This window comes from Kogia breviceps, chromosome 6 (assembly GCF_026419965.1).
Source record: "Kogia breviceps isolate mKogBre1 chromosome 6, mKogBre1 haplotype 1, whole genome shotgun sequence".
Taxonomy (NCBI): Eukaryota; Metazoa; Chordata; class Mammalia; order Artiodactyla; family Physeteridae; genus Kogia; species Kogia breviceps.
The window spans coordinates 121,016,498-121,044,056 of record NC_081315.1 but is presented as its reverse complement, the minus strand read 5'-3'; the positions used below and the strand labels follow the sequence as shown (position 1 = coordinate 121,044,056).

The window sequence follows — 27,559 nt, the reverse complement described above, 5'->3', positions numbered from 1 at the left end:
GGCTTACACAAACATAGTCACCACTACAGAAAGCTTAAAGAAAATGAGACACAAATCACCAAATAAAACAGACACACACAAAAACTATATCAAATTTATGACATGCGTAGCACAGGGAATCCCAGTGGCTGGCAAATACCTTCAGCATGGTCATGGCCATTTTCATCAGGGATGCGTTCAATCAGAGTCTCAATGGACTCATCCCAAATGGGCCTTGTGTCAAAGATGTCCTCAGGAATTGAGTTCTCGGTCTCAACAGGTGGCAGATTTTCAATTACTGAAACTTCCAGGGCACTACTACTTTCGTCATCTGAAACTAACTCCTGTTCCCTTTCTGACTGTGTAAGTCTATCCACTAACTTGGAAGCCTCATCACTAATCTCCTCAAAGAATTCTATGGAGTTCCTGTAAAGGTCAAAGAAATGCTCCTTACTTTCTTTTGTGGGGCTCGTGGGCCCCCTGCAGGAAGATGTGGTGCTTTTGCTCTTTACTGGCAATCGGGATGCAAATATCTTTGGTTTTGTGGCCCCTCCCTCTGATTCTCCCTCAAGCTCCTCTGCCCACTCTGTGCTTTCTGTTTCTGTCTCAATGTAACTTCTAGTTTTTACTGGACATTTGGTCTTTGCGTCCAAACTGGCATCAGATTCAGGTTTGCTTCTACTGCTTGGCGCTCTGCTTGTCATGTCCTGTCCCTGAGGAGCCTCTGTTTTCAGTAGAGACAGGGCTAGATGAGAAGGCTGCTGCTCGACTCTTTGGACGGGTACTTTCATGGGGATTTTAGACTTTGGTTTTGTTTCATCCTCTTTACTTTCCTCATCCAGGCTGGGTAGAAAATCTTCAGAAAGGGAGCTCTCATACTCCACAGATGGAGGTGCTGGGGTTGAAGTGGGTATAGTCCTTACAGGGATTTTGGATCTGCTTTCAGTAGAAGGCACATTCTCCACGGGTGCAGTAGGGATTTCAATGACTGATTTCTGTTCCTCTGGGGATGAATCGGGAGAATCATCGCCTCGATCTGCATATACAGACCTAGTGACTGTGGAAAAATCTAACTGAACTTGTCCAACTGGTTTAGGGGAGTCGGGGCAAGCCGGCTGCTTCACACCGGACAGGGGAGGTGTGTCACCCATTCCCATGGTGGGGAGGTCCTCAGCTCCCGCAGAAGTTGCCTCTTTCACTGATGTTTCAATGGAGGCTGAAATCCCCATTTGGGAGTTAAGTGGAGCATCTGAAGCGTGTGTTTCTTCTACTTCTTCACTCAGGTCATCTGGGAGTAGCTCTGCTTCGTCATCCACTGCTTCTTTCGATTCTAAGAGTGCTGATGACTCAGCCGATGTCTCCAGCTGTAGGGGCTCAGCACCAGTACCCCCTTCTCTCATGTCTTCAGAGAGAGTCTCTTCCCTGGATTCTTGCCCAATTTGGAAAAAGTGAAAACTTTCATCTGCATAGGACCTTTTGGTCATATCAATGGCACCACTTCGGGTCATCTCAAACAACTTTCCTTCCTGAAAGAGAAATGGATTTTGCTCACTGGTTGGGGTCCCCTCTTCAGTTGGGGTCCTAGCAGGAGTGGTGTCGGGGGTGGTGCCCTGCGATTGTCTGTCTACCATCAAACCAAATATCTTCTGTTCTTCCTCTTTTACTCGAGCCTCAAAGGCTTCATCATCCTCACGGATTTCACTCCAGGAATCAGAATCCACATCAGTTTTTGTGATGATGACTTGGCTTCTCTGTTCACCAGCAGCTGTTGATGTATTTGGTACAGCCGGCTCTAAAGATGAGGAGGCTCTATCTGACTGCATTTCCCACAAGGTACTTTCTTGTTTGGGTTCTACGTCCAGGTTCTGGTCCTCAAAATTAGATTCTTCACTTGAAACAGTTCTTCCAGAGGAGCTTGTCACTGCTACGTCTTCAGTGGAGGATGTGATGGTAACAGAATACACTTCAGAAGAGTGAACACCTGTGTGTCTTGTGTCTGTTAGGGTTTTGCTTTCTTCACTAGAGAAAAAAGATTGAGAAGGAACATTTTCATAAGGGCTTATGATTTGAGGATCAGAGATTTCATCAGTCTCCGCTGGGTCAGACACTGGAACATCCAAGGATGATCTATCAGCCTGAGTAGTAATGGATGAGTCTTGAGTGGACCGGTCCTCTGGTAAGCTTTCAAAAGCTTGGTCAGGTTTTGTGACCTCCATTTTTGTAGCAGAAGATGTAGAGACTATGTCTTCATCTACTTCTTTTGCTTCAGATGCTGGACAATGATGCAAAGAGGGCAAAGATGAAGAGCTTTCACTGGGGCAACCTACTTGTGGAGATTCGACTCCAGAAACATCAAGCTCTCCTTCTTCTTCTGTATCTTTTTCACCAGTGTCTTGCAGAGCTAACGATTCCTCGTGGCTAACTAGCTGCTCGCTGGCATCGTCACCAGTGGGACTGAGGAGACCTGAAGTGACAGGAGTGGCTGAGCTGCTGGGACTCCCGGCTTCATACCCACGGTCATCACAAAGTTTTTGTTGATCAGCGACTCTGTTTAGATCATCATACGACATCTCTGGGCCATCAGTCGAAACAGTAGGGCTGTCTTCAGGTAAATGAGATTCACGATCTTTTTCTTCCTCTGATTTACCTGAATCTTCCTGAGTATCTTCCTTCATCTTAAAAGTGTATTGTTTGGAAACGACAGGCTGGAACTGTACTTCTTCAGGACTGGAATTTGAGTCTATGCTGGCTGGAAGTGGGGAAGGGGGTTGCACTCGAATAACTGGCTCTGATAAGAGGCCTGAGTCAGCACCTTTTCTCAGCTGTGTCAACTCAGGTTCACTTTCTGAGGAGGAAGAAGCCTTTCTGCTCTCTGATGTTACAACCACGGGGACATCGCTTTCGCCCTCTACACTCTCTGTGTGTTTTGTTTCATCCATGTCTGCTGAACAGTCAACATCCGCGTCAGAGGAGGGAGGAGATTCTTCTTGCTTGGGTTCTCTTTTGTAGTCCCTTTTCTGCTTGGCTTCTTGTTCAAGTTCATCAAACGTCTTGATTTTGGTCACCATTTTAAACATTTCCTCTTCGGGTGTGAACCTCTTTCTCTCCCCATTTTCTGAGTCATCCTCCTCTGCACATTCAGGAATCACAGCTGGCTTGGGGGTGCCTGCATCTGTGGTTTTGGGTGTGACCTCATAGCTAACTTCTTCGGAGCTGGGGGTGTCAGGGGAAAGGGGGCTCTTCCCTGAGCTCTCCATGAGTGACGTCTGCTCAAGGCTGTCATCCTCAGCACTGCCGTCCGGGTCTCGGAGCAGCCGGGACCGCACAGAGGCCACTTCCGTGAAGAGTTCGGTTTTGGCAACGGCTGAAGGCAGAGGAAAGTGACTCGGCAGGATTCCAGCCTTCATCTTTGGTTCAACAGGGCTGCTTTCAAGAGAATCATGGCAAGGGGATTCTTTCAGAGGACTCGGTTCCAGAGAATCAGGAGTTTTGTGTGAGGAGTTATCCTCCAGCACTGGGCTGGCTTCCAGGGAGTCCTTGTGGCTCACTGTGAAGGATTCGTCGGCCCCGGGGCTGAGGACCTCACCATCCCGGCTAGGGAGTGCAAGTTCTAGCCCTTGGGGACTTCGAATGACTCCCTGGGGCTTTGATTCAGCCCTTGGGCCTGTCTCGACAGCAGAATCAGGCAGCGGCGAGGCCTTGGCTTCATCTGAGGGCTTGGTGGCTGTGGATTCCTGAGCTTCAGTATCAGTTTGTGCCTCGTGGGCCGAACTAACATATTCAAGTGGACCTTCATCACAGGACACCCCCTCGGTCGGTCCTTCGGAGGTTTCTTTTGCTAATGATGCACCTTGACTGCCAAGGCCGTCGCCTCCGCGGGGGGGGCACGTGTCTCTGGAAGGGTCTAGGGTGACCTCCTTCAGCAAACACTCAGCGGAGGGCTCTGTGCCCCCCGTGACTGCAGCCCCTTGCCCTGCAGCACCGTCAGTAACGTCTTTGGTTGAGGGACGTCCTTTGTCGGAATGAGCTTCCGGTGGGGTTTTTAACTTGGTAGTTTCCTTCGTTTCCCCAATTTGCTCCTCGCTTTTCTTTGGTGAGAAAGAAAGGCTTTCTGGGCTCGTCTCAGGGGTCTCTGCTAGGCCCTCATGCTTGTAGCTTTCTTCTGAACTGATGTGAGGGGTCCCTTCCATCAGGCTGCTGCACGGAGAACCTGCTGCCCCTTCCTGCTTCAGGCTTTCAGAACTGCCTTGTAAGGCACCGCTCTGTAAAGACAGGGCTGGGAGGAACTCGTCTTTCATGTAATCTAGCGGGAATGCGGTGCGGAAAGGACTAGTGAGCACTTGGTCTAAGTGAAGCTGCGCCTTCTCGGTCTCTTCACTCAGGCGGAACTGCTGGTATTTCTCATTGTCTTCCAGTTCCTGCTTAATGACGTCAGAAAAGTCAGTGGAGGTTTTCCTGTCCGGGCTGATCTGGAGATCCACGTCTCCCTGTTCAGCAGCCAGCTTTTCTTGGGGGACTTCACTATCTTTATGGCTTTCTTCTTCAGGGGCTGGCCGAACAGGCTCCGGTGTTTTGTGGCTGAGCGCCTTCTCCTTTTCTTCGGCTACATCTTCTCTCTTAAGCCCTAAGGAGGAAGCACGGGCTGCTCTCCTGGATTCGGAAGGTCCCGTGACCAGGAATCTCGGGCCTCGTTTGATTGTCTGACTCTCCGCTTTCTGCGTTTCTCTCGGGGTGACTGCCTGCCCCTTTTCTTTTTCCACCCGAACTTTGCTTTTCTCTTGTGGCTGTTTCGGTTTTGCTGATTTGTGCTCAAAGAGGCCAGTCTTATGTTTCGATGGGTCCTGACCTGACTGGAAAGCTTTCATCAGTTCCCGAACAGACATTGTCTCCTCGATTCTCTCGGTTTTTGAGGTGGGGGACACAGGGGGTTGCTTGTCTGTTTTCCCAGAAGGTGACACAGGCAGGTGCTTCTCGGTTTTCCCGGAGGTCGAGACAGGCGAATGCTTTTCAATTCTTCCAGCTGGTGATACAAGCAAGCGTTTCTCTGTTCTGCCAGGTGACACTGGCGGATGTTTCTCTGTTCTCCCAGAGGGCGAGGCGGGTGGGCGTTTGTCTGTTTTACCTGAAGGCGAAACAGGTGGGTGTCTTTCTGTTTTTGTAGAGGAGGATACAGGGGAGTGTCTTTCAGTTTTTGCGGAGGGTGACAAGGGTGAGTGTTTCTCAGTTTTACTTGATGATGACACAGGTGAGTGCTTTTCAGCTTTTGCGGAGGGTGACAAGGGTGAGTGTTTCTCAGCTTTACTCACCGGTGATACTGGAGGGTGCCTCTCGGTTTTTGCAGAAGAGGAAAGAGAAGAGTGTCTTTCTGTTTTCAAGGAGGGTGATGCTGGCGCATGTCTCTCGGACTTCAGAGAGGGGGATGCAGCTAGATGTGTCCTTTGTGTTATCTTTTTTGGCACATCTTCTTTGCCTTTGACTCTGACAGGCAACTTGCTTCGCCCTTTCTGTTCATCTTCCACTCGTTTTTGAAGGGCCTTCACCTTGTCCTTTATGGAACCAATGGGAGTTTCTTCTATCAAAGGTGATGTAGCTTTTACAGGGGGAAGAGGCTCGGGGGCTAAACCTGGGTCCTCATCTAATGACTCTTCTGAACTACCTTTTTTAAGTTCAGTTTTTTCTGCACTAGCTTGTGAACTATCCTCTTTTTGTTTTTGTTTTTCTTTCAATTTCCTTCTCACTGGCTTCTTTATGCCCAGGCTTGGTTTGGGCTGTTTCTGTGTACTCTGTGTCTCCTCTGAAGATGCTTCTTTATTTTTCCCTTCGCTTTCAGAGCTCCTGCAAGGACCCAGAGCCTCACGTTTCTCCCCTGCCAGATCTTGCACTGTCTGCGGTGGCTCTTTGCGAGGAGACACGTAGGAATTTAGATCCTCAGTAAGGTAGTTCACTAGCCCTGTTGAGTCTTTCTCTACTTTCACTTTGGTCTCTTTCTCTATTCTAATCTCTGCACATGGGTATTCGGTGATTTCTAAAGATGCTTTTCGCTTAGCCTCCTCTATTTCCTCATCACTGACAATAACCCATTCCTCTTCCACTAATTCTCTCTCTGGCTGAGACCTTGGCATACCGTCTTCATCTCTCATGCAGGTTCCACTTCTCAGGATTTCGTTCACCTTCTCTAAGTCCTCTTTAACTCTTTCAACAATTTCAAAAGGCTCCCCTGGCTCTTCCTCGGCAGCCTTCACCAGCTCCTTCACTTTGAGGGAACCTGCCCTATCAGATCCATCTGTGGTCAAGATGGCAGTCATTTTGATCAAATCTTGTTTCATCTCAGAAACTTCAGAGAGCAAGTCCGGACTTGCTAGGACAGGAACTTCATTAACCAGGTGACTTTTCAGGACAGATGTCTCTGTAGATTCTGTCTCATCATCTTTGATGTGAATGAAAAACATTGAAAGTAAAATGGAAATCAAAAAAGATATTGGCAAATGTAATCAGGACTGAAACGACACAGTGTCTTTTCCTGTCGTGGCGGGTGGAACAAAAATGGGCTGGGAATGGTGGATCCACAAGGTCTCAGGATACAAAAGCAAAGCAAGGCTAACGGAAAAAAAACTGAAAAGGAAAAATGAGCAGGAAATAACTTGCTTAATTTTCTCACTTGTAGCACATCCACACATACAACAAAACTGTAACAAATAATCAAGACACACACAAAATCACAAAACAAAGAACAAACGCAGTGAAATTACACAGAGATATCTCAAGATTGTTCAGATGTTACAGATCAATGTTGAAAAAAGATGAACATGGGAAAAAAAGGAAAAAAGCATTAGAAATTGCAGAAAGTTGATTTCCTCTAGGAGAAAGCCAGTCGTAGCAAGCTCAGAATATCGTCTAATGATGTATAGACATTATTTAATCACAGAAAAATCTGGAATTCAGTGTGTTTAGTTCTGCCAATATACAATGACTATATAAAGTATATCCGAATCAGCTGCAAACCGGCATTTCATCTAAGGGAAATTCACACTAACAACGAAACAAACAGTCTTGTGCTGAGAGGCATGGTCCTTTCCTTGGAGCAACCTCCTTGTTTAGACACGTAATGGACAGACCAAGGAGGGAAAGAAAGGAAAGGAAAGAAAAACAACAAAAACAACCATTGTGATTAAACTTATATGTGAGTCCAAAGTTAAAATGTGATGCATGGCAACCCAAATCAGAGACAGTCACACGGGACACACGCACAGTTTATGTAAGCCAAGTTATTTCCATGCAAAGCAAAGGTGGAATAAAACTGGTGGGAGAGGTAGCCTTGCTGAAATGTGCAGGCAGGAGAATGGTAAGAAACTAGAACAAATATGGAAAACATTACTGTGGTGAAGCATATTTAATTCCCTAAAAGTCCACATACAAGATGCTCGACGCATAGGTAGTGGGGGCCTGCACCCATTAAAGGCAAGGGGAAAACTCAAACTCTTCTAGGATTTACTCATGAAAAGATCTTAGGAAAGAGTTCTTTCAACAGAGCCCTCCTTTGCAGATTATTTCATGCCTGGTTGAAGATTATTTTATGATTGTCTTTATACTAAAAGAAAGCCAAACATGAGTCTATATTTGAAACTTTGAAAGCAGTCACAATACCTGGGAGTCATTCAGGAGGATCTATGACATTATAGCAATATAGTAACTTTTAAAAAATGATTGAGCCAGATGGATGAATTTTTAATTCCTACTAGCTTGTATCCAAGGAACAAAGGGCCATTTAAATAAACATAGTAGTCCCAGAGAAGAAAGTGGGATAATAAAATCTCTTTAAAAAAAGGAATTAATGAAGGCAATGATAATGTAAATTTTTTTATAAACGTTAAGTGCCTTCTCTTGAGAGAATCAGTATATGTTGAGGAGCTATACTATGTGAAATGCATATACAAAGATATATTAAACTAATTTATATTAGTACAGATTTGTTCAGATATAAAACAATGAAAACATCCAGAATTTCAAATAGTCTAGTCCTGAATAAAGATTTAACATGAGGGTAAGGAGACTCTCATTTAAAAGTATTTCAATAACTTAGCAGTAAATTACATTGTGCTAGGACTTCAAAAAAAGGGGGGAAAAAAAAAAAGCCTGAAGATTATTGTATAGGGCCTGATGACCATATTAAACATGGTTCTAAATTTTCTCCTTTTGGGAATAGCACCCTGAAATACAGTAAACCAAAATAAATCTTAAAATGAATAAACATTAAAAATTTGATTTTTTTTTCTAGAGCATTTTGGGCATAAAAGCAAGAAGGAAACCTGAAAAACTCAACTTCTTCCACATAAGAAGCTAGAGTCGGGGCTTCCCTGGTGGCGCAGTGGTTGAGAATCCGCCTGCCGATGCAGGGGACACGAGTTCGTGCCCCGGTCCAGGAAGATCCCACATGCCGTGGAGCGGCTGGGCCCGTGAGCCATGGCCGCTGAGCCTGTGCGTCCGGAGCCTGTGCTCCGCAACGGGAGAGGCCGTACCACAAAAAAAAAAAAAAAAAAAAGAAGCTAGAGTCACCAAAAACAGTCCAACAAACTAAAAATTTAATTGAATGTTACAAACCTGAAATGAACTCTAAGATAGCTCTCTCAAAGTCTGTAAAAATCAGTTCTCTTTGTACTAGATTACATTTAGGCTTTGCATCATTATTTAAAATTAGCACTATTATGACATACTGTTGTGATTAATAATTTCATCCAGGAGGTTTTAATTTTTGCTTTTCTGGTTCTTATTTTTTTCAGAAAGTTTTCACAAAAGTCCATTAGACCTCAGCCCTAGAAAAGTCACTTATACTTCACCACAGTAAGAGATGCAAGGGGTAGGGGTCGGGGTGGGGTGAGGGGAGAGTTAGCTTTAGCTGAAAACTATTAAGACAGTATCACTTTTGCAGGTGTAGCCTACATAAATAATGAACTCTCTACTGATGTCAGTTGTTGCTTGATATACAAAGTGATACCGTCATGTCAGAGCTTAAAAAAAATGATATGACAATGTTATGCTAACAAATTGGACAAAAACGGTAGGGTGGGTTTCTAAACAAGCATAACAGCAATAGCAGGGTTAACAGGGATCTAAAAGAAAGTGAATGCTTAGATGAATAATCATTGCATTTTACTGCTAATTAGCTCACAAATTAGATATATTCATAATTTAACTGGCCAAGCTGCTTTTCTAAATAAATATTAATGATTAATAAGGATAATATAAAAACATAATTATTATAGTGGTTAGTAATGGCAACTAGCTTGCGTCTTGATTCATGCTTTTCTTTATTGTAGCCAGCTTTCAAACAAACTCAATTTTATTTAAAATCTTACTTTTTTCTGATGTCATATCGATCTGAAAGAAAACATACATAAATTGAATGGTTACAAACAACATCTTGCCTCACAGCCCCTGATGTGTACAGTAAGCTCCTATTTTATATACATGGGAAATGCCATAAGCTAGAGGAAGGTCAGAGTAATTTGCTACCGTTCTTACCTAGAGTCTCTGATTCTTAACCTAACTTTGAAAAAACAAATCTCCTTTCTAGACACTATGGGTGGAAAGTCCTTTCTAACATGTTACTCCTGGGAATGTATGATGCAGGTGTGTTTGATGTTAGAAATACGTATTACGGAAAAGGCCAGGAAAAAAGTGAAGTAGGTTTTAAACAGTAAATGTCAATTTAGTTGAGAGAAAGGAAAGAACAAAGAGCATGCCGGGGTGTTACATTCTACAGAAGTAGTTTCATTATTAGCTATAAGCCAGAATTCCAAATCCTGAAAAGAATACAAACTGGATCTGTCGCCCTGAATAGTTCCTGAAAATACTCAATAGAAAAGTCATAAGCCTAATGGAAGAACTCATTTGAACATAGCAAAGTTGGTTTCATAATTGTGTTGCTCTTTCAACAAGGTATGCAGGTATCATCTTGAACAGCTTGGGGATTGAGTCACCAACTACAGAAAGGAAATTGAATATGAGAGACAAAGCATGACTGCACAGTTGAGGGAAAAAATGACTTCAGTCTTGTCGTCAGTTTATTGTGTATCTGGTTATACATGGCAGGACAATGAGTCTATAATCACCCCTCTCATCCTGCTCCACTGCCTGGGTATCAGGAAAGAAGTGAATTCGGGGGCAGTCTATGAACTGATAAGGCCTTACATTTTAAGCTGATGAGTACAAGGGTGTTTATTATGTTTTCCTTTATGGTTTTCTATTTTAAATCCAACAGAATAACATTAAAAAATAAAATTAGTATATTTGACAACATTTACGTGCAACTAATAACAATTCCATTTGTCTACCTTAGAAACAGGAAGCAATATGTTAATCAGTTAAGTGTAAGGACTTTTCCAATGATTTCTGTCATTTCTATGATAATGTTTGGGCCTTTTCAGACCTTTATAAGGGAAACAAACACATACTTGCTTTGACTATCGAAGCAGGTATAATTCAAATGGCTATTTATTCAAGGTAACCTCTCTAAGACTCGTTTTCTTCATCTGTCACATATCATCTATGATATGATAGCACACACCTCATAGGGTGATTGTGAGATCAGTGTTGGTGGGGTATGTGGAGCACTTAGTAAAGAATCTACCTTATAAGAAGTGCTCACTATATGTAGAGTTCTGCATGATAATATTAGTACAGTCAAATGGATGAACTATATGCTCCTTAAAGTTTTTTATTTCAGTGGTTCTCAAACTTTTTGTTTTTAAACCCCCTTTACACTCTTAAAAACATACTGAGGAGTCTGAGGAACTTCTGTTTATGTTTAACATATATAAATAAATATCTGTATTACAAATGAAAGCTGAGAATAGACAAGAACCCAAGTATACACAAGCACACATTCCAGAGTGTCAGGGTGATGATGTCATCACATGTAATGGAGCCTCTGGAAGACTCCTATGTAGCTTGTGAGGATATGGGAGTTAAAAGGCAAATAATGTTTCAGTACTATTAAGGAAAGAGGTCTGACCTCCAGGTGTCTCCAGACCTACCTTTGAGAACCACTGAGATAATGGTTTTGGTCTTCAGCTGTTGACAGAGAAATCTATATTTCTGCATAAAGACAGGTAACAATTTATAGGGAAATTTTACTGTCCTCTGAAATCAGTCCATAAGATGAGAAAACAGGCTCAGAGAGGTTAAGTAAGATCATGACCCTTTAATTACTAAGGACAACGGTGTAACCCTTCTAAGACCCAGGTAACCATGTGCTCTTATCAGTGGTTATAGTAATAACACAGCCATTAACAAGTGACAATGCCACACAATTACCTCTTCCTCCTGTTCTTGATCTGACTCTGATTCCTTGCCGCCCCAAGATGCCATGCAAGATGGAAAAAAGAAAGCAGGAAGAGTAGAAAGTATTTAGAAGAAAAGACAAGACTAAATACTCTGACAACAGATATCAATAGGTAAGCATACGCCAGTGTACTAGTATTTTTTCTTACCAAGAGTGTACAGAAAACAAGCACAAAAATTAAAGAAGGTTGATTTAAATGCAAATGTCTGTAGATTCAAGAGACAAAAGAACCAAGATTATAAATAGACTAATCTACTAGACAAAAGAACTAAAATTATAAATATACTAATTTCAGATGCTCGGTTACCAGCAGCCTCAAAGTTTGACATTTAATGGATTCGATGGCATATGTCTACAGAAATGGTGATAACAATATCTCAGCCATTACAGATATTGGCTAAAAATGTTAAAAGCCACAAATAAACATATGGTGAAAATATTTTCAATACACAGGCAATATTTGGGAGTTCTATTATAATAAAGAGCTACTAAGTTCTAAAATATATCTGAACTATACACTGTACGGCAATTTTTTCTTTTGTTTTGAGTTACTAAAGGGAAAGTTGTCCTGGACCATCACAGCATTAATAACTGTCTGATATATCTTGACTTAGAAATAAAAAGCAATAATAAACTGAATGCTTTCTTTTATAGCACATTGAAAGCTCATTGAAATCAGAGACAAAGCTCATTCATCTTTACGTATCACTTGGGCGGATCGCCCCAGCAGTACATACTTCTTTGTGGTTCTTATTTGGTACTCTGCTTCGGTGACTCAAAAGTGATCAGCACTGCAAACCCCAAGGTACATTCTGTACCATTGGAGTGCGATTACAGTACACTTACTGGATCAATATACCTATTGCTGTATTCTAATTCTTGGAATAATATGTAAATTTATGTAAACAGATACTGGTATTTCATTTAATTTTTATCATTTAATAAGAATTTACAATGTTAAACATGATACTACATGCTTATCTCTGTGTGACTGATCTCTAATTTATAAGAATAATTAAGTAAGGAAAACATACCGTGGTGAATAAAAAGAAGTATAGGAAATATTTTGTTTTGCAGAGTCAAGATTTAGGATTTTAAATATACTTCTACCTCTCCTCCAGGTCTCACCTGCCACTACTCATCCTACTTCCCAACCTCTAAAATTCACACTGACAACTTGCTATAACCTCCTATAAATTGCCATGTGGGAGCTTTCCATTAAAAAAGGATACTGTTTAAAAATTTTTTTAATAATAAAGTTCTCCCCAACATTTAATTCATCCCCTTTGCCTTCTTTGATTTGATCAGAGTAATCAAAGAATTCTATAATGGGGAGAGGTTTGACTAGAAAGTAATACCTGTAGGTAGATTTGGGTCAAGAATGAATGAATTTTCCTTTCAACAATGTTTCAAATCTACTCCTATAACATGCGAGTATTTTATATACTAATCATGTTAAAATAGTTGAAAAATTAATTTAATGCTCCTAAAACAGTATAGGTTACAAGATGAACAAATAATTATTTTAGCAACAAGGTAAAATATCCTGTTGTTCCTCTGAATTTCATAATACATAATCCACCGTGAACTGGTAGTAAACCAAAGCGAATAGACTCATAAAGTTTTGGTAGGGTGAAATGTACTAGTATGGTGCCAGGAGGGCACATAAAAACAATAAGAAAGGCAAAGTGAATTATTTAATTTTTAAAAATTAGTCCAAAAAATTAAATCTTAAAGTTGAATTTTCTCCCTTCCATATCCAATATGTATTTACAGAAAATTTTCCATCAAAGTGAATTTAATGTGAAACAAGGTAGAGCTGCTTTTCCCCTTACTTAAATGGAAAATCATAAATTGGACAGGGTATCAAAAATGTCTGTTATATATGGTTGCATTCAGTGTCTTTGCTTTTATTTATTCTAAAGAATTTGAAAATCAAATCCTATACTCCCTGAATTGCACTACAGCAGATTACAATACCTTCGCATAAATTGGCAGGGTGATGTTTAAGTTGCAAATAGCTTGATGCACCAGGCCTCTTGTAGATTTTGGCTCTTTCATAAATGATAGTCGTCCGCAAGGTTCCTGAGTTGTATCACGTACCTTGAACAAGAAAGGCATACATGCTTTACCCATATGATGCACACTATTTATTTTAATGAGATGATACTCAAAAGAATCAGGAAAAATCGTTAGATAATGTTAAATAAGGATTTGGAGGTGTTCCTTTTTCCTTTTCCTATTATCATTTAGAATAGTTAAAAAAAATCATTTAGCTTAAAAAAATGTGGTAAAATATACATAACATAAAATTTACCATTTTTGTTTATACACTTACCATTTTCAAGCATACAATTCAGTGTCATGAAGCACATTCACAAAGTTGTGCAATCATCACTACTATGCAGAATTTTCCATCATCCCAAAGAGCAACTCTGTACCCATTAAGCAGTAATTCCCTATTCTACTCCTCCCCCAGCACCTAGTAACCTCTATTCAACCTTCTGTTGCTATAAATTTGCCCCTTCTAAGTGCCTCGTATAGGTAGAGTTATACATTCACGTTGCAACATATATCAGAATTTCGTTCTTTTTAAAAATTTGTGTTAAATTATACATAGGACTTCCCTGGTGGCGCAGTGGTTAAGAATCCGCCTGCCAATGCAGGGGACACGGGTTCGATCCCTGGTCCGGGAAGATCCCACATGCCATGGAGCAACTAAGCCCGTATACCACAACTACTGAGCCTGTGCTCTGGAGTCCACGGGCCCACAACTACTGAGCCCACGTGCCGCAACTGCTGAAGCCCATGTGCATAGAGCCCATGCTTAGCAACAAAAGAAGCCACCACGATGAGAAGCCTGTGCACTGCAATGAAGAGTAGTGCCCATGCACAGCAACGAAGACCCAATGCAGCCACAAATAAATAAAAATAATTAAAGTTTTAAAAAAGAAAAGGTACTTTCCAAAAGAAATAAGAAATACCATATCATTATTTTAAAAAAAATTATACATAAAACATCATTTCAACCTTTTTTTTTTTTTTCGGTACGCGGGCCTCTCATTGTTGTGGCCTCTTCCGTTGCGGAGCACAGGCTCCGGAGGCGCAGGCGCAGCGGCCATGGCTCACGGGCCCAGCCGCTCTGCAGCATGTGGGATCTTCCTGGACCGGGGCACGAACCCGTGTCCCATGCATCTGCGGGCGGACTCTCAACCACTGCGCCACCAGGGAAGCCCCATTTCAACCATTTTTACATGAACAGTTTAGTAGCATTAAGTACATTCACACTGTTGTGTAACTATTACCACCATGCATCTTCAGAATGTTTTCACTTTCACAAACTGAAACCGTTTCCATTAACTTCCCATTCCTTCCTTCCCCAATCCCCTGGTAACCACCATTCTATTTTCTGACTCTGCATTTGACTACTCTAGGTACTTCATATAAGTGGGAAGGAACATACAATATTTGTCTTTTGTGTCTGGCTAATTTCACTCATTTTAAGGTTGAATAATACTCCATTGTATGCATATACCACATTTTGTTTATCCACTCATCTGTGGATGGGTATTTGGGATGTTTCCACCTTTTGACTACTGGGAAGATGCTGCTATGAACATTGCAAGTAACCGAGTCCCTGCTTTCAATTCTTCAGGAATTGCTGGATCATATGCTAATTCTATGCTTAAGTTTTTGAGGAACTGCCATACTGTTTTCCACAGTGGCTGCACCATTTTACATTCCCACCAGCAATCAATGCATCAGGATCCCAATTTCTCCACATCCTTACCAACATTTGTTATTTTCTGTTTGTCTGTTTGTTTTTTGATAATAGCCAACCTAAAGGGTATGGAGTGGGATCTCACTGTGGTTTTAGTTTGAATTTACTTAAGCTGTTGAGCATATGTTCATGTGCTTATTGGCCCTTTGTATATCTTGTTTGGAGAAATGTTTATTTAAGTCGTTTTCCTGTTTTTGTATTGTGTTGGTTATAAAATGACTTTTGCACATCAATAATATCAAATATTAGCACAATTATACAGCTGTTTGTGTTAAATGGATCCATTGCCCCTCAGCAGTTAGTGCTTAATGTGTGATCTGTAAGAGCCTTTCTTTAATCAGGCAAAACAACTGAACCAGAAATGGCACGATGAAAGCCTGCAGTAGAGATCTTGAGAAAACTTAACAGACTTATTAAAACTTAAATAGAATTATTACTTCAATTTCACGAATCTCTCACTCATATCCATTTTTCTCTCTTTAGAACTGGGAATCTAGGATAAAACTTGTATATGTTACTGCCAAATTCCTAACGTGGATTAATATTCCTAAAGAGGGACAACAAATTTATGGTACACTGAAGTGTCTCCATAAATGTTTGTTGAATGAATTTATGAAAGTATATCCAGTCTATAGCTCTATCTGGGATAATCTCTTAATAGATTAAGCAAGATCCTGGGTCTTGTGAGAGCTTTTTATTGCAAAAATTTGTCACTAAGAACTCTTTTGGTCTCTACAATTGTGAAATCACATGTTTTAAAAATTTAAGCACAAATATTTAAAAGAAATAATAGTTAAAAAAAAAAAAGAGAGAGAGAGAGAGAGACTTCCCTTAAAATCTGGAAAAGAATGGCCAGTTTTTCTAATTAATGAATTGGCTATTTGTCCCTCATTCTTAGACTTAAACATAGTCTATAACTAAAAATTAAGGTTGAATTTGAAATTTTAAAAAATGGTTTGTTTTCTAGGACTTGAAAATTTTACAGAAATGGTTTAAAAATATCACTGGAAATGACTGAAAAGCAAATATTTTCTTCTACTAAAGGGAGTCAAAGTTTTACTTGATCTTGAATTAAATGCATTACCAAGTTCCATGTATATATTACCTTGACAAAGAGAGGAAGTCTGTTTTCTTTGAAGGCAAAAAAACTGAATATATGATGTTGGCCACTCTTGGTTAATGGCACCAGGTTGCCAAAACAATCAACATAGATGGGTTTTCCTTCTAATACCTGGTGGAAATAGAGAAAAACAACACAGAATATAATAGCTGCAATTTTTACTTGTTATTTACATGAAGAAGTGGTGGTATTACCTGGAACATTAAAATTCTTAAAATGTGCATACAATAATCTTTAAACTCCTGACTGACATTTGGTCTTATCTATGACAAAGCATGTACCAGCACTCCCTCTTCTTACGAGTAATGGGAATCTTCAAATGCATAGTGGCATTTGATGTTAATGGTCTCATTTCTAATCCTCAAACATGTTACCTTCGCAAACCAATATATCTTTAAATCCTAAATTTAAATTTCTTTTTGACTTCACAATGAGTCATGTTACTTGAGTTCAATATCCAAAGGCCCACAATGATGGAAAATTCTGAAATAAGAAAAAGTAATGTAGAAAAGCCCTGGATATCACACTTCCACATTTATACAAAGTATATACTTCCTGGACTGTTTTCTTCACTATTAAAGAATAATAAGAAAAAAAAGAAATCAAAAAAATATTCACCTCAAAAAATAATAACAAGGAAAGATAAAAACATATAAATTGCTATATTCATTTACATACTTTGAATTTATCAGTGACATATAATTTTTCCCACAATAATATTTAAGAGTCCTTTTACCTCCTCACATACACTGAGACTATCCCAATTGAATAGGTCCAAACTGGCTAAAAATGGCTGATTTTAGACCTTGACCTTCTAACTGATCAAGACGTCGACTGGTCTTTTTTTTTGGATGTCTCTATTTATGGTATACTATTTTAAATATAATTTATTAATAAAGGTATAAACGACATATTAACAAAAATTGGTTTTTCAAATACAGTACCTCCACATCCCTGCTTCTGGCCACCTCAGCAAAGTTTTCTTGTTGTTCCAGCGTCTTATCCACTTTATCATCAGTCATGCAGAAACACCTCAACCTGGCTTCAATGGGGTCATGTGATTTGGCAAACACTACAAATTTGGCCATATATGGTACACAAATAATTTCTCTATACACTTGTGATGCAAAGGTAACGGACTCCTGGATTTGTCGACAATCTATCAGCCAGAACCTATAAAAATAAAATAAGGTCTGTTATCTGAAATGTAACGTACAGTTAGCCATCGGTATATATGGAGGACTGGTTCCTGGAACTCCGCAGACACCAAGATCCACAGATGCTCAAGTCCCTTATTTAAAATGGTGGAATACAGTCAGCCCTCTGTATCAGTGGACTCCACGACTATGAATAAGGAAGGCCAACTGCACGAAAACCAAGTCAGTTCCTTCAGTATGATCAAAGTAATCATTAAATGCTTCTTGAAAAAAGAAGGGAGAAAGAAAGGGAGATAATAAGAGGAAGTAAAAAGGAAGGGAAGGAAAGATAGGGAAGGGAGGAAAGGTAGGAGGATAGATGGGAAGGAGGCAGCAGGTGAGGGGAAGAGAAAAAGAGGTACCAGGTGTTTAAGGTCAACTATTAAATACTGTGTTTGTAATTTTGTCCCTTGGAAACTCTTCCTAGTATTCGATCTCCTGAAATATAGTTTCAGTGTTTAGAATCCTTCAGTGGTATAAGCCCAGTATTGGACATTATGTCAAGTATCTTACTGGATGAGTTTCTATTTTCCATGATTGCCCCCTACTGTTCTTCATTTCCTGAAACTCTTTTCACCAAAATCTACCTGGCTTTCTTCCTCATTCCATCATTCTTTTCCAAAGGACTCACAGTCACCAAAGTTGGATCAACCCAGCCACTTAAAGAAAATCTGCTTTTGCTTCAGAACTCCTAAGTATTGCTTAATACAATTAATAGAAGAACTTACTAGCTTTGTGACTAATTTATGATTTCTAGCCTCAGCTAAATCTGCGACATATTTTGGCAACTTCTTCCTCAGATACCATTTTATTCAGTACAGTAGTGGTGCTAAAGCTTTATGAGACCCCTGGACCTTCCCTCTCACCTCAGACCCTCAGAAAGGTAACTTCACTGAGAAAGCAGAGACGATGAGACGGCCATTCTCTCAATTTGTTATTCATACGCTTCAAAGATTTATTCCACATCCTCTTACTTTGAAACGTTTCTCCATCTATGATCACCCTCCTCCCAACTCATTGCCCATAATCTTTAGGTATTCTGAGATTTCCTTATCTTCTTAGCCTTTCTTTCCTTCAGTTCCTGACCCATCTCTCTTCTTCTTCTTTTTAATTGTGATAAACTATACGTAATGTAAAATTTACCATTTTAACCATTCTTAAGGGTGCGATTCATTGGCATTAAGTACGTTTACAATACTGTGCAATATGACCACTTTCCATTTCCAGAACTTCTTCACCATCCCAAACAGAAACACCGTACCCATTAAACAATCACTTCAAATTTCCCCCTTCACCTCAGCCCCTGGTAACCTCTATTAAACTTTCCGTCTCTACGAATGTGCCTGTTCTAGGTACCTCATTTACATGCAATACCTGTCCTTTTGGGTCTGGCCTATTTCATTTAACTTTAGTGTGTTGAAGGTTCAGCACAGTTCCTGGCTCTCGGCAGGCACTCAATATTACCTTCCTCTTTATACTGATTGAACTATACTTTATTTACTGCTCCTTCAATTGTCTGAAAAACTTAAATTATTAATACAATAACATAATAACTCATGATTTCTTGGTCTATCCTACAAGGCCTTCTGTAAATAACGTTGTTAACCAACATTGCGGCATTATTGCTGAATTACAGACTCCGTGGTTGCCAGCCCCCAATGCCCTTCTGCATCTTGGGTCATGTCACTGTCTTTTCCACTCTTATATATCTGCCTGTTAGGTTCCTACCTATCTCAGGAGTCACCTCTTCTCAGACATCCTCTGTGACCACCCTGATGCAAACACTCACCTCGGAATTCTTTTAGTACCTCTTTTGTACCATTCCATTCAGAACTTGTCATTTTCTGGCATTAGAGCGTGGATGCCTGAGTGGCAGGGCACACTGACACACAGAACCGGAGACTCAAAGTTGAGCCCCCTGGGTGGCTCGAACTATAAACATGTGTCACCACACCCAGCTATTGCTGTGCACTGTTATTCATGCATCTATCTTTTTTCCCCCCCGAATAAGAATTTAAGCTTTAACCACTCTCAACTTCAGTTTTCTCATCTGTAAAATGGACATAATGCTTCTTGCCCTTCTTAAGTTGCAAAGGTGTTGTAGTAATCAAATTAAATAAAAGGGAAAATGCTTGGCAATCCATTAATGATCATGCAAATGAGGACTCATATTAATAAGCTGAGTTAGTGTATACACATGCAATAAAACTAAATAGCTTAAGCTTTTTAAAGATGTGGGATACATAAGTGGGCAATACGTAAATGTGCTATGATGCATAAGCATCACCGGAACCTCTGAACTGTTTAAGCAAACCATGATATGCTTTGTGTTTTGGTTATCATTCTGTTGGAAAAAGTAGTTCAGGCTATTTTGTTGACAACAGGAAATCTATCATTCCTAAGACCTTTGGGACTGGAAAAATCAGCAGTGGCTGCTAAAACCAGAGTCTGGGTCATACAGTAATAGCCAACAATCATTTATTTTCTTTAGATTTTAATCTGACTGGCTGTGCTTTGTTATTGCATTATCACTGTTACATTTGCTGGCAGGTCTAGTTTATAATATGAAGGTAAATGCAGGCCATATTTAAAACCATACCCCAAAAAATGACTTTTAAAGAATGTAAGGAACAAAATAAAAGACAGCGGGGGCACACAATTTCACAGCAGGTTTTTCTGTGCAGTATAACCATACCTGGCAGACACATTGGTTGTAAAGGAAACACATTCATTGACAAATGTTAATGGCGTAGTTCCTGTAATATCTTCCCACTGAGCAGGGGTGGTTCCACCTGAAATAATATGATTGTTGAAAAAAAATTAGGCAAAACTCCAGACCCTGTATTGTAAAATAAAGTCTTTGTGGTTCTGGCTATGTTCACTCACCCTTCAAGATGACACACTGGAAGAAAAATGACTAAAAACTGTATGCTAAAAAATGATACACTGAAAACAAACAGCAAACACCACACTTCACAGAACTAAATTTAAGGGAGGTCATTTGAATAACTGCTTCAAATTACTAGGTGCTCTATTCTCTGCCTGACATTCTAAAGCTTTTATTGTAATTGCGAGGCTCTGAAGATAATTTTGAATTATACACAATTGATGATTTTGAAAGATCCTTTGACCAACCAACCAAGGAGCTGAATGCTTTGTTAAAGCAAAAATCCAAATATTCTTTTTTCTTTAACTTCGTATTTTATGCAAGTATTTTCAAGAAAGAGAATTTCCTCTAATTTGCAATTGAAGGCTGGCAAAAAAGTGCTCGGAAAATATTAAGAGCTCAATAAATACTGCAAAGTGAATGAGCAAATGACTGAATGCCAAAGGATGACCTCTGTACACAGACAAATCACTATGGAGGGTGACGCTGACTTTTATTTCTACTGAGAAATTAAGTTGGCATAGATAGGACAAAATTGTCTTCAAGCACTGCAGGAGGAATATATGTTTGAGATGAAAACAAATTTTGACTAGGGTTTCTTAAAGGGAATGAGTCATCAAACAAAGGTCATGGAAACTTATTCTTGGAGGCCTCTAAAATATACACTGTGAGCAGAATCATAAAATATAACAGAGCAAAACACAAAAATCCAAACACCTAGGTTAACATATTTGTAAAAATTAATAGATAAAGTAAAGAAATTGTTTACTACAAATCCATCCAAAGACAGAGGGCTGAAATAACTAGATCAGATGGTGCATAGGCCCGTGTGGTATCTTCATTTTATCATCTATAAGGGCAGGATGTGCCACGGACATTTTTCTACCTGACTTGTTTTGCATCCACGCTATTACACTGCACATTGTAGGAAGGTTAATCATATACACATGGACCAAAAAGTATGGGAAAGATACCCAGGAATGCTATGTAATAACCAGAAATGAGTAATTGGGAAGAAGCTATAGGTGAAGCATATGATTTCTCACTACTCTCATTTTAGTCCATGTACTTTAAAATTATGTCATATTATTAAACTTATGCGGTAAAGTCTCAATGATTCGCTATTAAGAGTACAGAAAAAAACATTAATAAGAAGGAAGAATGAAAGAATTAAAAAAAGGGTAAACGTTTCTGCTAATATGAAGGACAAATGAAAAAAAAATTCTAACAATACTTAAGCAAGCAGAGATAGTCATTATTCCTACTGACAACAGTATGAATATTTACTGAAAGCCAAGACCATGTAGTTATTGTTAATTAGGGAAATTATCAGCCAAATTATGTAGTTCTAACACAGGTTACTTATGTGGATTTTCTACCTCTCACTATTTGCGGTGGTATTATTGGCAGAAACAACCAATATTCTGGGAATGTCTTTCTGGAGTTTGGTAGCCGACTGAAAGCTATTATAACTTCCAATTGAAAAGCCCCAAATTCAGTTCATCATTAAAAACCTTCATTTCGTTTTTCCAAAGTTAGTTCAGCAGATCAATGATAAAGACATAACCAATCCCTGGACAGAAAAGTTTGAATTATTGGGTATAATTATTCAAGATATTATTTATTTTTCAACAGGTTTAGAAGGATGTCTTCAAAGAAGGCTTAAAGCTTGGGTTTTGAGGAATATGGGCTTGGCTTTGAATCTCGACTCTGCTAGATATTTACGGTATAATCTCAGGCAAGTTATAGAACTTCTCTCAATCTTGGTTTCCTTTTCAGCAAAATAGGATTAAAGTTTCCTCACAGGGCTACTGTGGAGATAAAAACAACAATGTATATGAAGTGTCTGAAGGTTTCGCATACAGGCTTTATTTAGTAAATATTAGTTCATTTCCTTTCCCCTAGGTTAGAGTGCCTTTCCTGAATTGATGCATATAACCTTGCAGGCATCTTAGGACCAAAGTAATTTAATATTTACGACAATCTAAGTTTCCTCTTTCAGAACTTTCTACTACAGTAGTCACATGTGAGACTCACCTGTGATGCTGCATAGTAATCTTAAGGTTGGTGCATCTCCCCCAAAACCATTCAACATGACATCACTTGAAGCTTTGGGGACAGGAATGGTCATGGTAATTGGCTTGTGAAATTTTCTTCTTCTAGGTTCCAAAGTGACTATAGGGCTGAAGGTAGCTTTGTTGCCTAGGATCTTCTTAACCAACTCACCGTGCATAGGTTGAGCCTTTTAAAAGAAAAAAATAAAATAAAATAAACAATATATCATTATATTCCATGTCAAATTTCTTAATGCATTGCTCTTTATTTCATAACTTAGTTTTCTGGCTTCAAATATGGCAACTGAAAGTTTACTACTGTTACCAAATGCTCATCTAAAACTTTACGAGACATATGATCTCCTAGGGCAGCTTTTGCTCACCCAGGAATAATTTGATTCTTTAACCATTTAATTCCCATGTGAAAAGTTGATTTTTAATCACTGGAATAAAATCCACGTTCGGTTAACTCTCCTCTTGGTGTGGGCATACCTGTAGGCCTACACGGATCCGCTTGGTTAGTGCCCCCTCTGGGAAGACGGCCTGCACCTGGGGTACCACTGTGCTGCTCAGCACGCCTCCCTCTGGGCCAATCAGGTTGCTGTCCTGTTTGATGCGAGACACCACTGCAAAGTACTGTGGGAAGTCACGGGTGATGATGCGGCAGATCCGTTTCTTTTCTAGGTCTTCCGGGCTATCCAGCACTGAGACAAGAAATGACCCTTCTTCATATAGCAAGGATTTCCTTCTGAAAGCATTCTAGCAGACTCACTGGCATAGTTAATAGTGAACAGGTGTTGTAACAAAACACTTCCTTTTTTAAATAATAGGAAAAATTTTAAAGTAAGGCTATCCTAACAACACCAGAAAAACGACTGCAATCTTTCAAGACTTGTCAGCATTTAGCTGGCACATTTTCTCTCTTTGTGGAAACTAGGTCTTTCCAGGGCACTGTGAAAGAAAAGCATCTAGTTCCAGATGTGGTATTGCAGGGCTGCCTTTGTAAATGAGGGGGTTTGAGGGCAAACCTGGAATGAAAATGAACCTGTTCTATTCTCGGCTCAACATGATGGAGAGGAAATTTGTTATGGGCTCCTTTTCTTTGCAAATTTCAAAGTTTAGCTCAAAAACCAGTTATTGTGGTTTTAAGAAGTAATATGGCCCTTTCAGTCCTCAGGGGAGCAGTGCAGGAATAAAATCTGTCTTGGAAGGGTAAGATTCGTGTTTGTGCGTTCATTCCAGTGGCATGGTTGTCTCTGAGATAATCACTCTGGATATTAAAAAAAAAATCAGTGACTATAAATTCAGGGTTTCAATATTCTCCTGAAACCATTAACTTACCAAACAGATCATCTAACATCAGGAGAATGGGATAATGGGCTCTTTATAAATTGTATTAGTTAGATATGTAGGGCAATACAATAAATCTGACTGGTTTAAAATGCTGAAAATTTGAACTAAGTGGATCACTGAATTTTAAGGGATTATGGAACTTTATTCATTTTTAGAAATCATTTACAATTCTTATAGAGGCAGGAACAGCAATCATGTTTTTCTTAACTATTGAATATAACTAGATAGCAAAAGTCAGAAGTCCCAGGATCTGATCATTCATGATTGAAGATCGATGCATTGGCAAATTCTAGCTTATACTTATAAAAGAACAGGTTACCACACATAATGAACATAAAAATATACAAATCCGATTCTCTGTTTTAAAATGAGCCTTTTACATATGTAAAAAGTTATAAGAGTGGGTCCCGATCCAAGGACAAGATGGCAGTGTTAATGACAGGTAAATACTTCAGATGGAAATATCCTAAACTAAATGCAAGCAAAAGAAATGGTTTCAAGGAGTAGAAGCAGCTAAATACTGCACAGAACAAGCCTTATCAGTAAGAATCCTGATCTTTTCATCTTGCGTGGAAGATGCTGACCTACACATCTAGAAGGCATAATTTCCTCTTCCATCCACCTCTTGGATAGGGTAAGCCTGGCCTCTCTTCTTATTCAACCTCAGCAGGGTGCAGAAAGAAATGTTAGAGCAGCTGCTGTCAGGCTACACTTTACTATTTGTGAGCCATACCTGAAGCTACAGCCGGTGGTCCTGGAAGACTGATAAAACTTGACAAACAGCCACACAGCTGTGTGTCTACCTCTGTGCAAACTTTGGTAGGCTCTTGGCACTTAGGCAAAGAACTTGCCCTCTTTGTGTAGTTACATAAAGTGCAACATATCTGCAGTTATCAGGACTGAGAGACCTCATTTCTGTGTAACCTTGGGAGGCCTAAGAATGAGCCACCTCCCTCTAGTCAAACTAAGATATTTCAACCTGGGGCTAAATGGCCTAAGCTGGATTTGTGATTTACAGAGATTAAAGCCCTAATGAAAAATAAGTTCCTTAACTATATGTGTAGGTTTGTATATGAAATTCAACCTTAACTAACTCCCTGTTCAAATTATATATAAAGTGTGAGTGAACTTAATTTTCCTATCTCCTTAATAGAAAGTTAAAAATTATATTATCCTATAATGCAGTAGTAATATTTATATGTAGGTTTTCCTACAGAAAAGCTTAACACTTTTTATCAGTGTCTTAAATATCTAAACGTTCAAGTTAGGCATTTTTTAAAATCATGGATTTATCCAGTATCAGTTCATTTTGTTATGAAACAAAAATACCTATTCTATCTCACGTTTTAGAAAAGTCTGCACTAAAGATAGAGATGGGCTGTATCTCTTTATTAAAATGAGGTATTTACTATTAATGATTTTATTTTCCCAAATGTAACAAAAGTAAGACTAGACAAATATATTGTATACTCAATGCATCACCACTGGAACATACCAGAATACTTGCTGTGGTAAAATAACAAAGGGACACATTTGTTACTAAACCAAACTTGGGTCTGCTTACCCTTGCGCAGTAGAGCCAATCTACTGACACCAGGTTGTGGTGAAGGAAATTGTGGCGTTTATTGCAGGTGCCAAACAAGGGGTCTGGGCAGCTAATGCTCAAAAGACCAAGACTCCTTGTTTGGTACCTGCAATAAATGCCACACTTACCTTCACCACAACCCAGGATCAGTAGATTGGCTTTACTGTGCAAGGGAAAGCAGACCCAAGCTGGATTAGGCAACACAAACACACACACGCCCGTAGGACATAAAGAAACGCATCATTATCATGCTTTCACTTCAGAGTTCTTTTAAAACCTTTAATATGAAGTACCTTCATCCATGCCATTAAGGATTTCATTCAGTTCGTCTTCAGTGTATTCGCAGTAATGCTCTTTCCAGCTGTCCCCATTCTCACTGCGCAGGACAACCAGTTCCCTCTCTTTTCCTCGAAGGGCAGCAAAATGAGGGATCTCCACGATCACAGGCCTGACACAGTAAGGCAGAACATTCAGTGTGGACAGGAGCTAACCAATAGCGAGACAAGCACCTTGACCCTGTCTGTTGCAAAGTGACCTGGAATTCTTCTCTTTCTGGGGACAGGGACCTAGTGGGCCATCCTCTGAAGCCCTGAGGCTAGCAAATGGTCCCACGGTAGCTAGCACTTCACCTCAGAGGCATCAATCCTCAGGGCCATGTTGCTACCTTAAGCCAATGACGTTTCTCTGTGAGTGCATGTGGCATTCTGGAACTTCTCCTTTGATAAATGTAAGGATAACACATTTAACCAAAAGAAATGTACATGCATATCTATGAGGTGTGCCAATCTCTTAAAACGTTTTCTACAAGGTACAAAATGACAAAATGGTTTAAGAGGGAAAATGGCTCATACGCTGCGTAATTTGATGTGCTGTAAATGAGGAGATGTCAGAAAAGTCAACTACTTGGTAACTAGAAAGACATGCACTCATGGGATTTGTTTCCTTATATTTTCTCCATTCAAGGAAACAATAGGCATGTGCACACAGTGTGGCCCTAATCAAGCACCTCAGCTGGCAGCCCAATTTGTGTCCAATGCCTATTATATTCAGGATCCAGAACATGCACTGCCCTACTGTTTTTAGGTCGCTCTCAAAATTTAGAGAGACTTTTGATTTTTCAGTCCAGGTTGCTTTGATACAGACTCCAAATTTATCATAATCACATCATAACTAGCACATAGTACAACTAGGCAGATCTCATGCTTTAAACGAAAATGAAGGTCACAGCACTTTAAGGGAAAAGATAGAAAAACATCACTCGAAAATAAAAGTCACATACCACAAGGGTCAGAAATGGTCCACTAAAGATAGGTTATACAGAATTTAAATCATAGAGAGGGACATGTCATGGGCACAATGACAAAAAGAGAAATCATATTGCAGAAGAAGGAGAAGAATGGGGGCCAGCAGCCATCAATTTGTTTTAAGTCACTCCTACCCAAGGAATTTGGTTCCAGGAGGCCCCAGCTGAAGGATGCGGCTGACCAAACTTTCTCCCTCATTAAGTGGGGGAGGAGCCGTTGGCAGGTGAAGTTTACTGAGTACATCCAAAGCAGCAGTGAAAGAAAGAACATAAGTAAGCTTCAGGTGTTGTTTTCCACAGAACCCCAGCGTCACCAGCTGATGAACAGGGTGAAGTTTGGTTTCACACTGCATTTGGTTCTGCCCCCTCCATTGGTCACAAAGAGCAAGAACAGAGACCCAGAGTGTACAATGGAGGCGCTTGGAAGGAGGGAGCGTGGGGGTGGGATCTGTCCCTACTTAGGTTCACCGCCAGGGCATGAGCCAAAAAAGAAAAAAATATGCTCCACTGGAAAGACAGAGCTGTTGGGGATATAGTAAAAACTCTGACTCCATAGTGAGGCCAGAAGTTTTCATGGATATTCCTCAACAGACGTGATGAGTATTAAAAAGCCTACAACTACCTGCACGTGAGGGAGGGGAAAGGACCTGGTATATACAGAATGAAAGGAACCACTGGGGGATTATTCCAACCATAATGGCATCTTCTGATGCAACCCAGAACTTCACAGGCTCCTTCTAAATCTCTGGTCTGTCTGATAGGAGGACATGGGGGGGTGGCTTCCATAGTTGGGAAATACAGACACACCCCTTTTCATGTCCGAACATAATTTGGAGCAAGCTGTTAACAGTTTGCTCCAAATTGCAAGGCTTTAGAACATTTCCTGAGTTCTAAAGCAAGAAATCCTCTCCCCAGTATGACACTGGCAAAGCAAGAGCTCATGATTAATAGGATTTTCTC

At 39.9% G+C, this 27,559-nt stretch overlaps 1 protein-coding gene across 50 annotated transcripts in view; it reads right to left on the bottom strand.

Moving 5' to 3' along the window:
- ANK2 (ankyrin 2) overlaps positions 1 to 27,559 on the bottom strand; it is a 689,273-nt gene that overhangs the window by 22,087 nt on the left and 639,627 nt on the right. For 29 of the 50 annotated variants that reach the window (XM_067036535.1, XM_067036514.1, XM_067036521.1 and 26 more), the window contains 11 exons: positions 26,735 to 26,833; positions 25,590 to 25,744; positions 22,851 to 23,062; positions 22,342 to 22,546; positions 20,113 to 20,209; positions 17,166 to 17,394; positions 16,207 to 16,332; positions 13,301 to 13,423; positions 11,293 to 11,325; positions 9,333 to 9,354; positions 140 to 6,406 (listed from right to left, as the gene is read on the bottom strand). In XM_067036535.1, coding sequence (XP_066892636.1) covers positions 140 to 6,406; positions 9,333 to 9,354; positions 11,293 to 11,325; positions 13,301 to 13,423; positions 16,207 to 16,332; positions 17,166 to 17,394; positions 20,113 to 20,209; positions 22,342 to 22,546; positions 22,851 to 23,062; positions 25,590 to 25,744; positions 26,735 to 26,833 — 7,568 coding nt within the window. The remainder of the gene's footprint in view (positions 1 to 139; positions 6,407 to 9,332; positions 9,355 to 11,292; positions 11,326 to 13,300; positions 13,424 to 16,206; positions 16,333 to 17,165; positions 17,395 to 20,112; positions 20,210 to 22,341; positions 22,547 to 22,850; positions 23,063 to 25,589; positions 25,745 to 26,734; positions 26,834 to 27,559) is intronic. The other 21 variants (XM_067036539.1, XM_067036541.1, XM_067036544.1 and 18 more) reach the window with 6 other exon arrangements.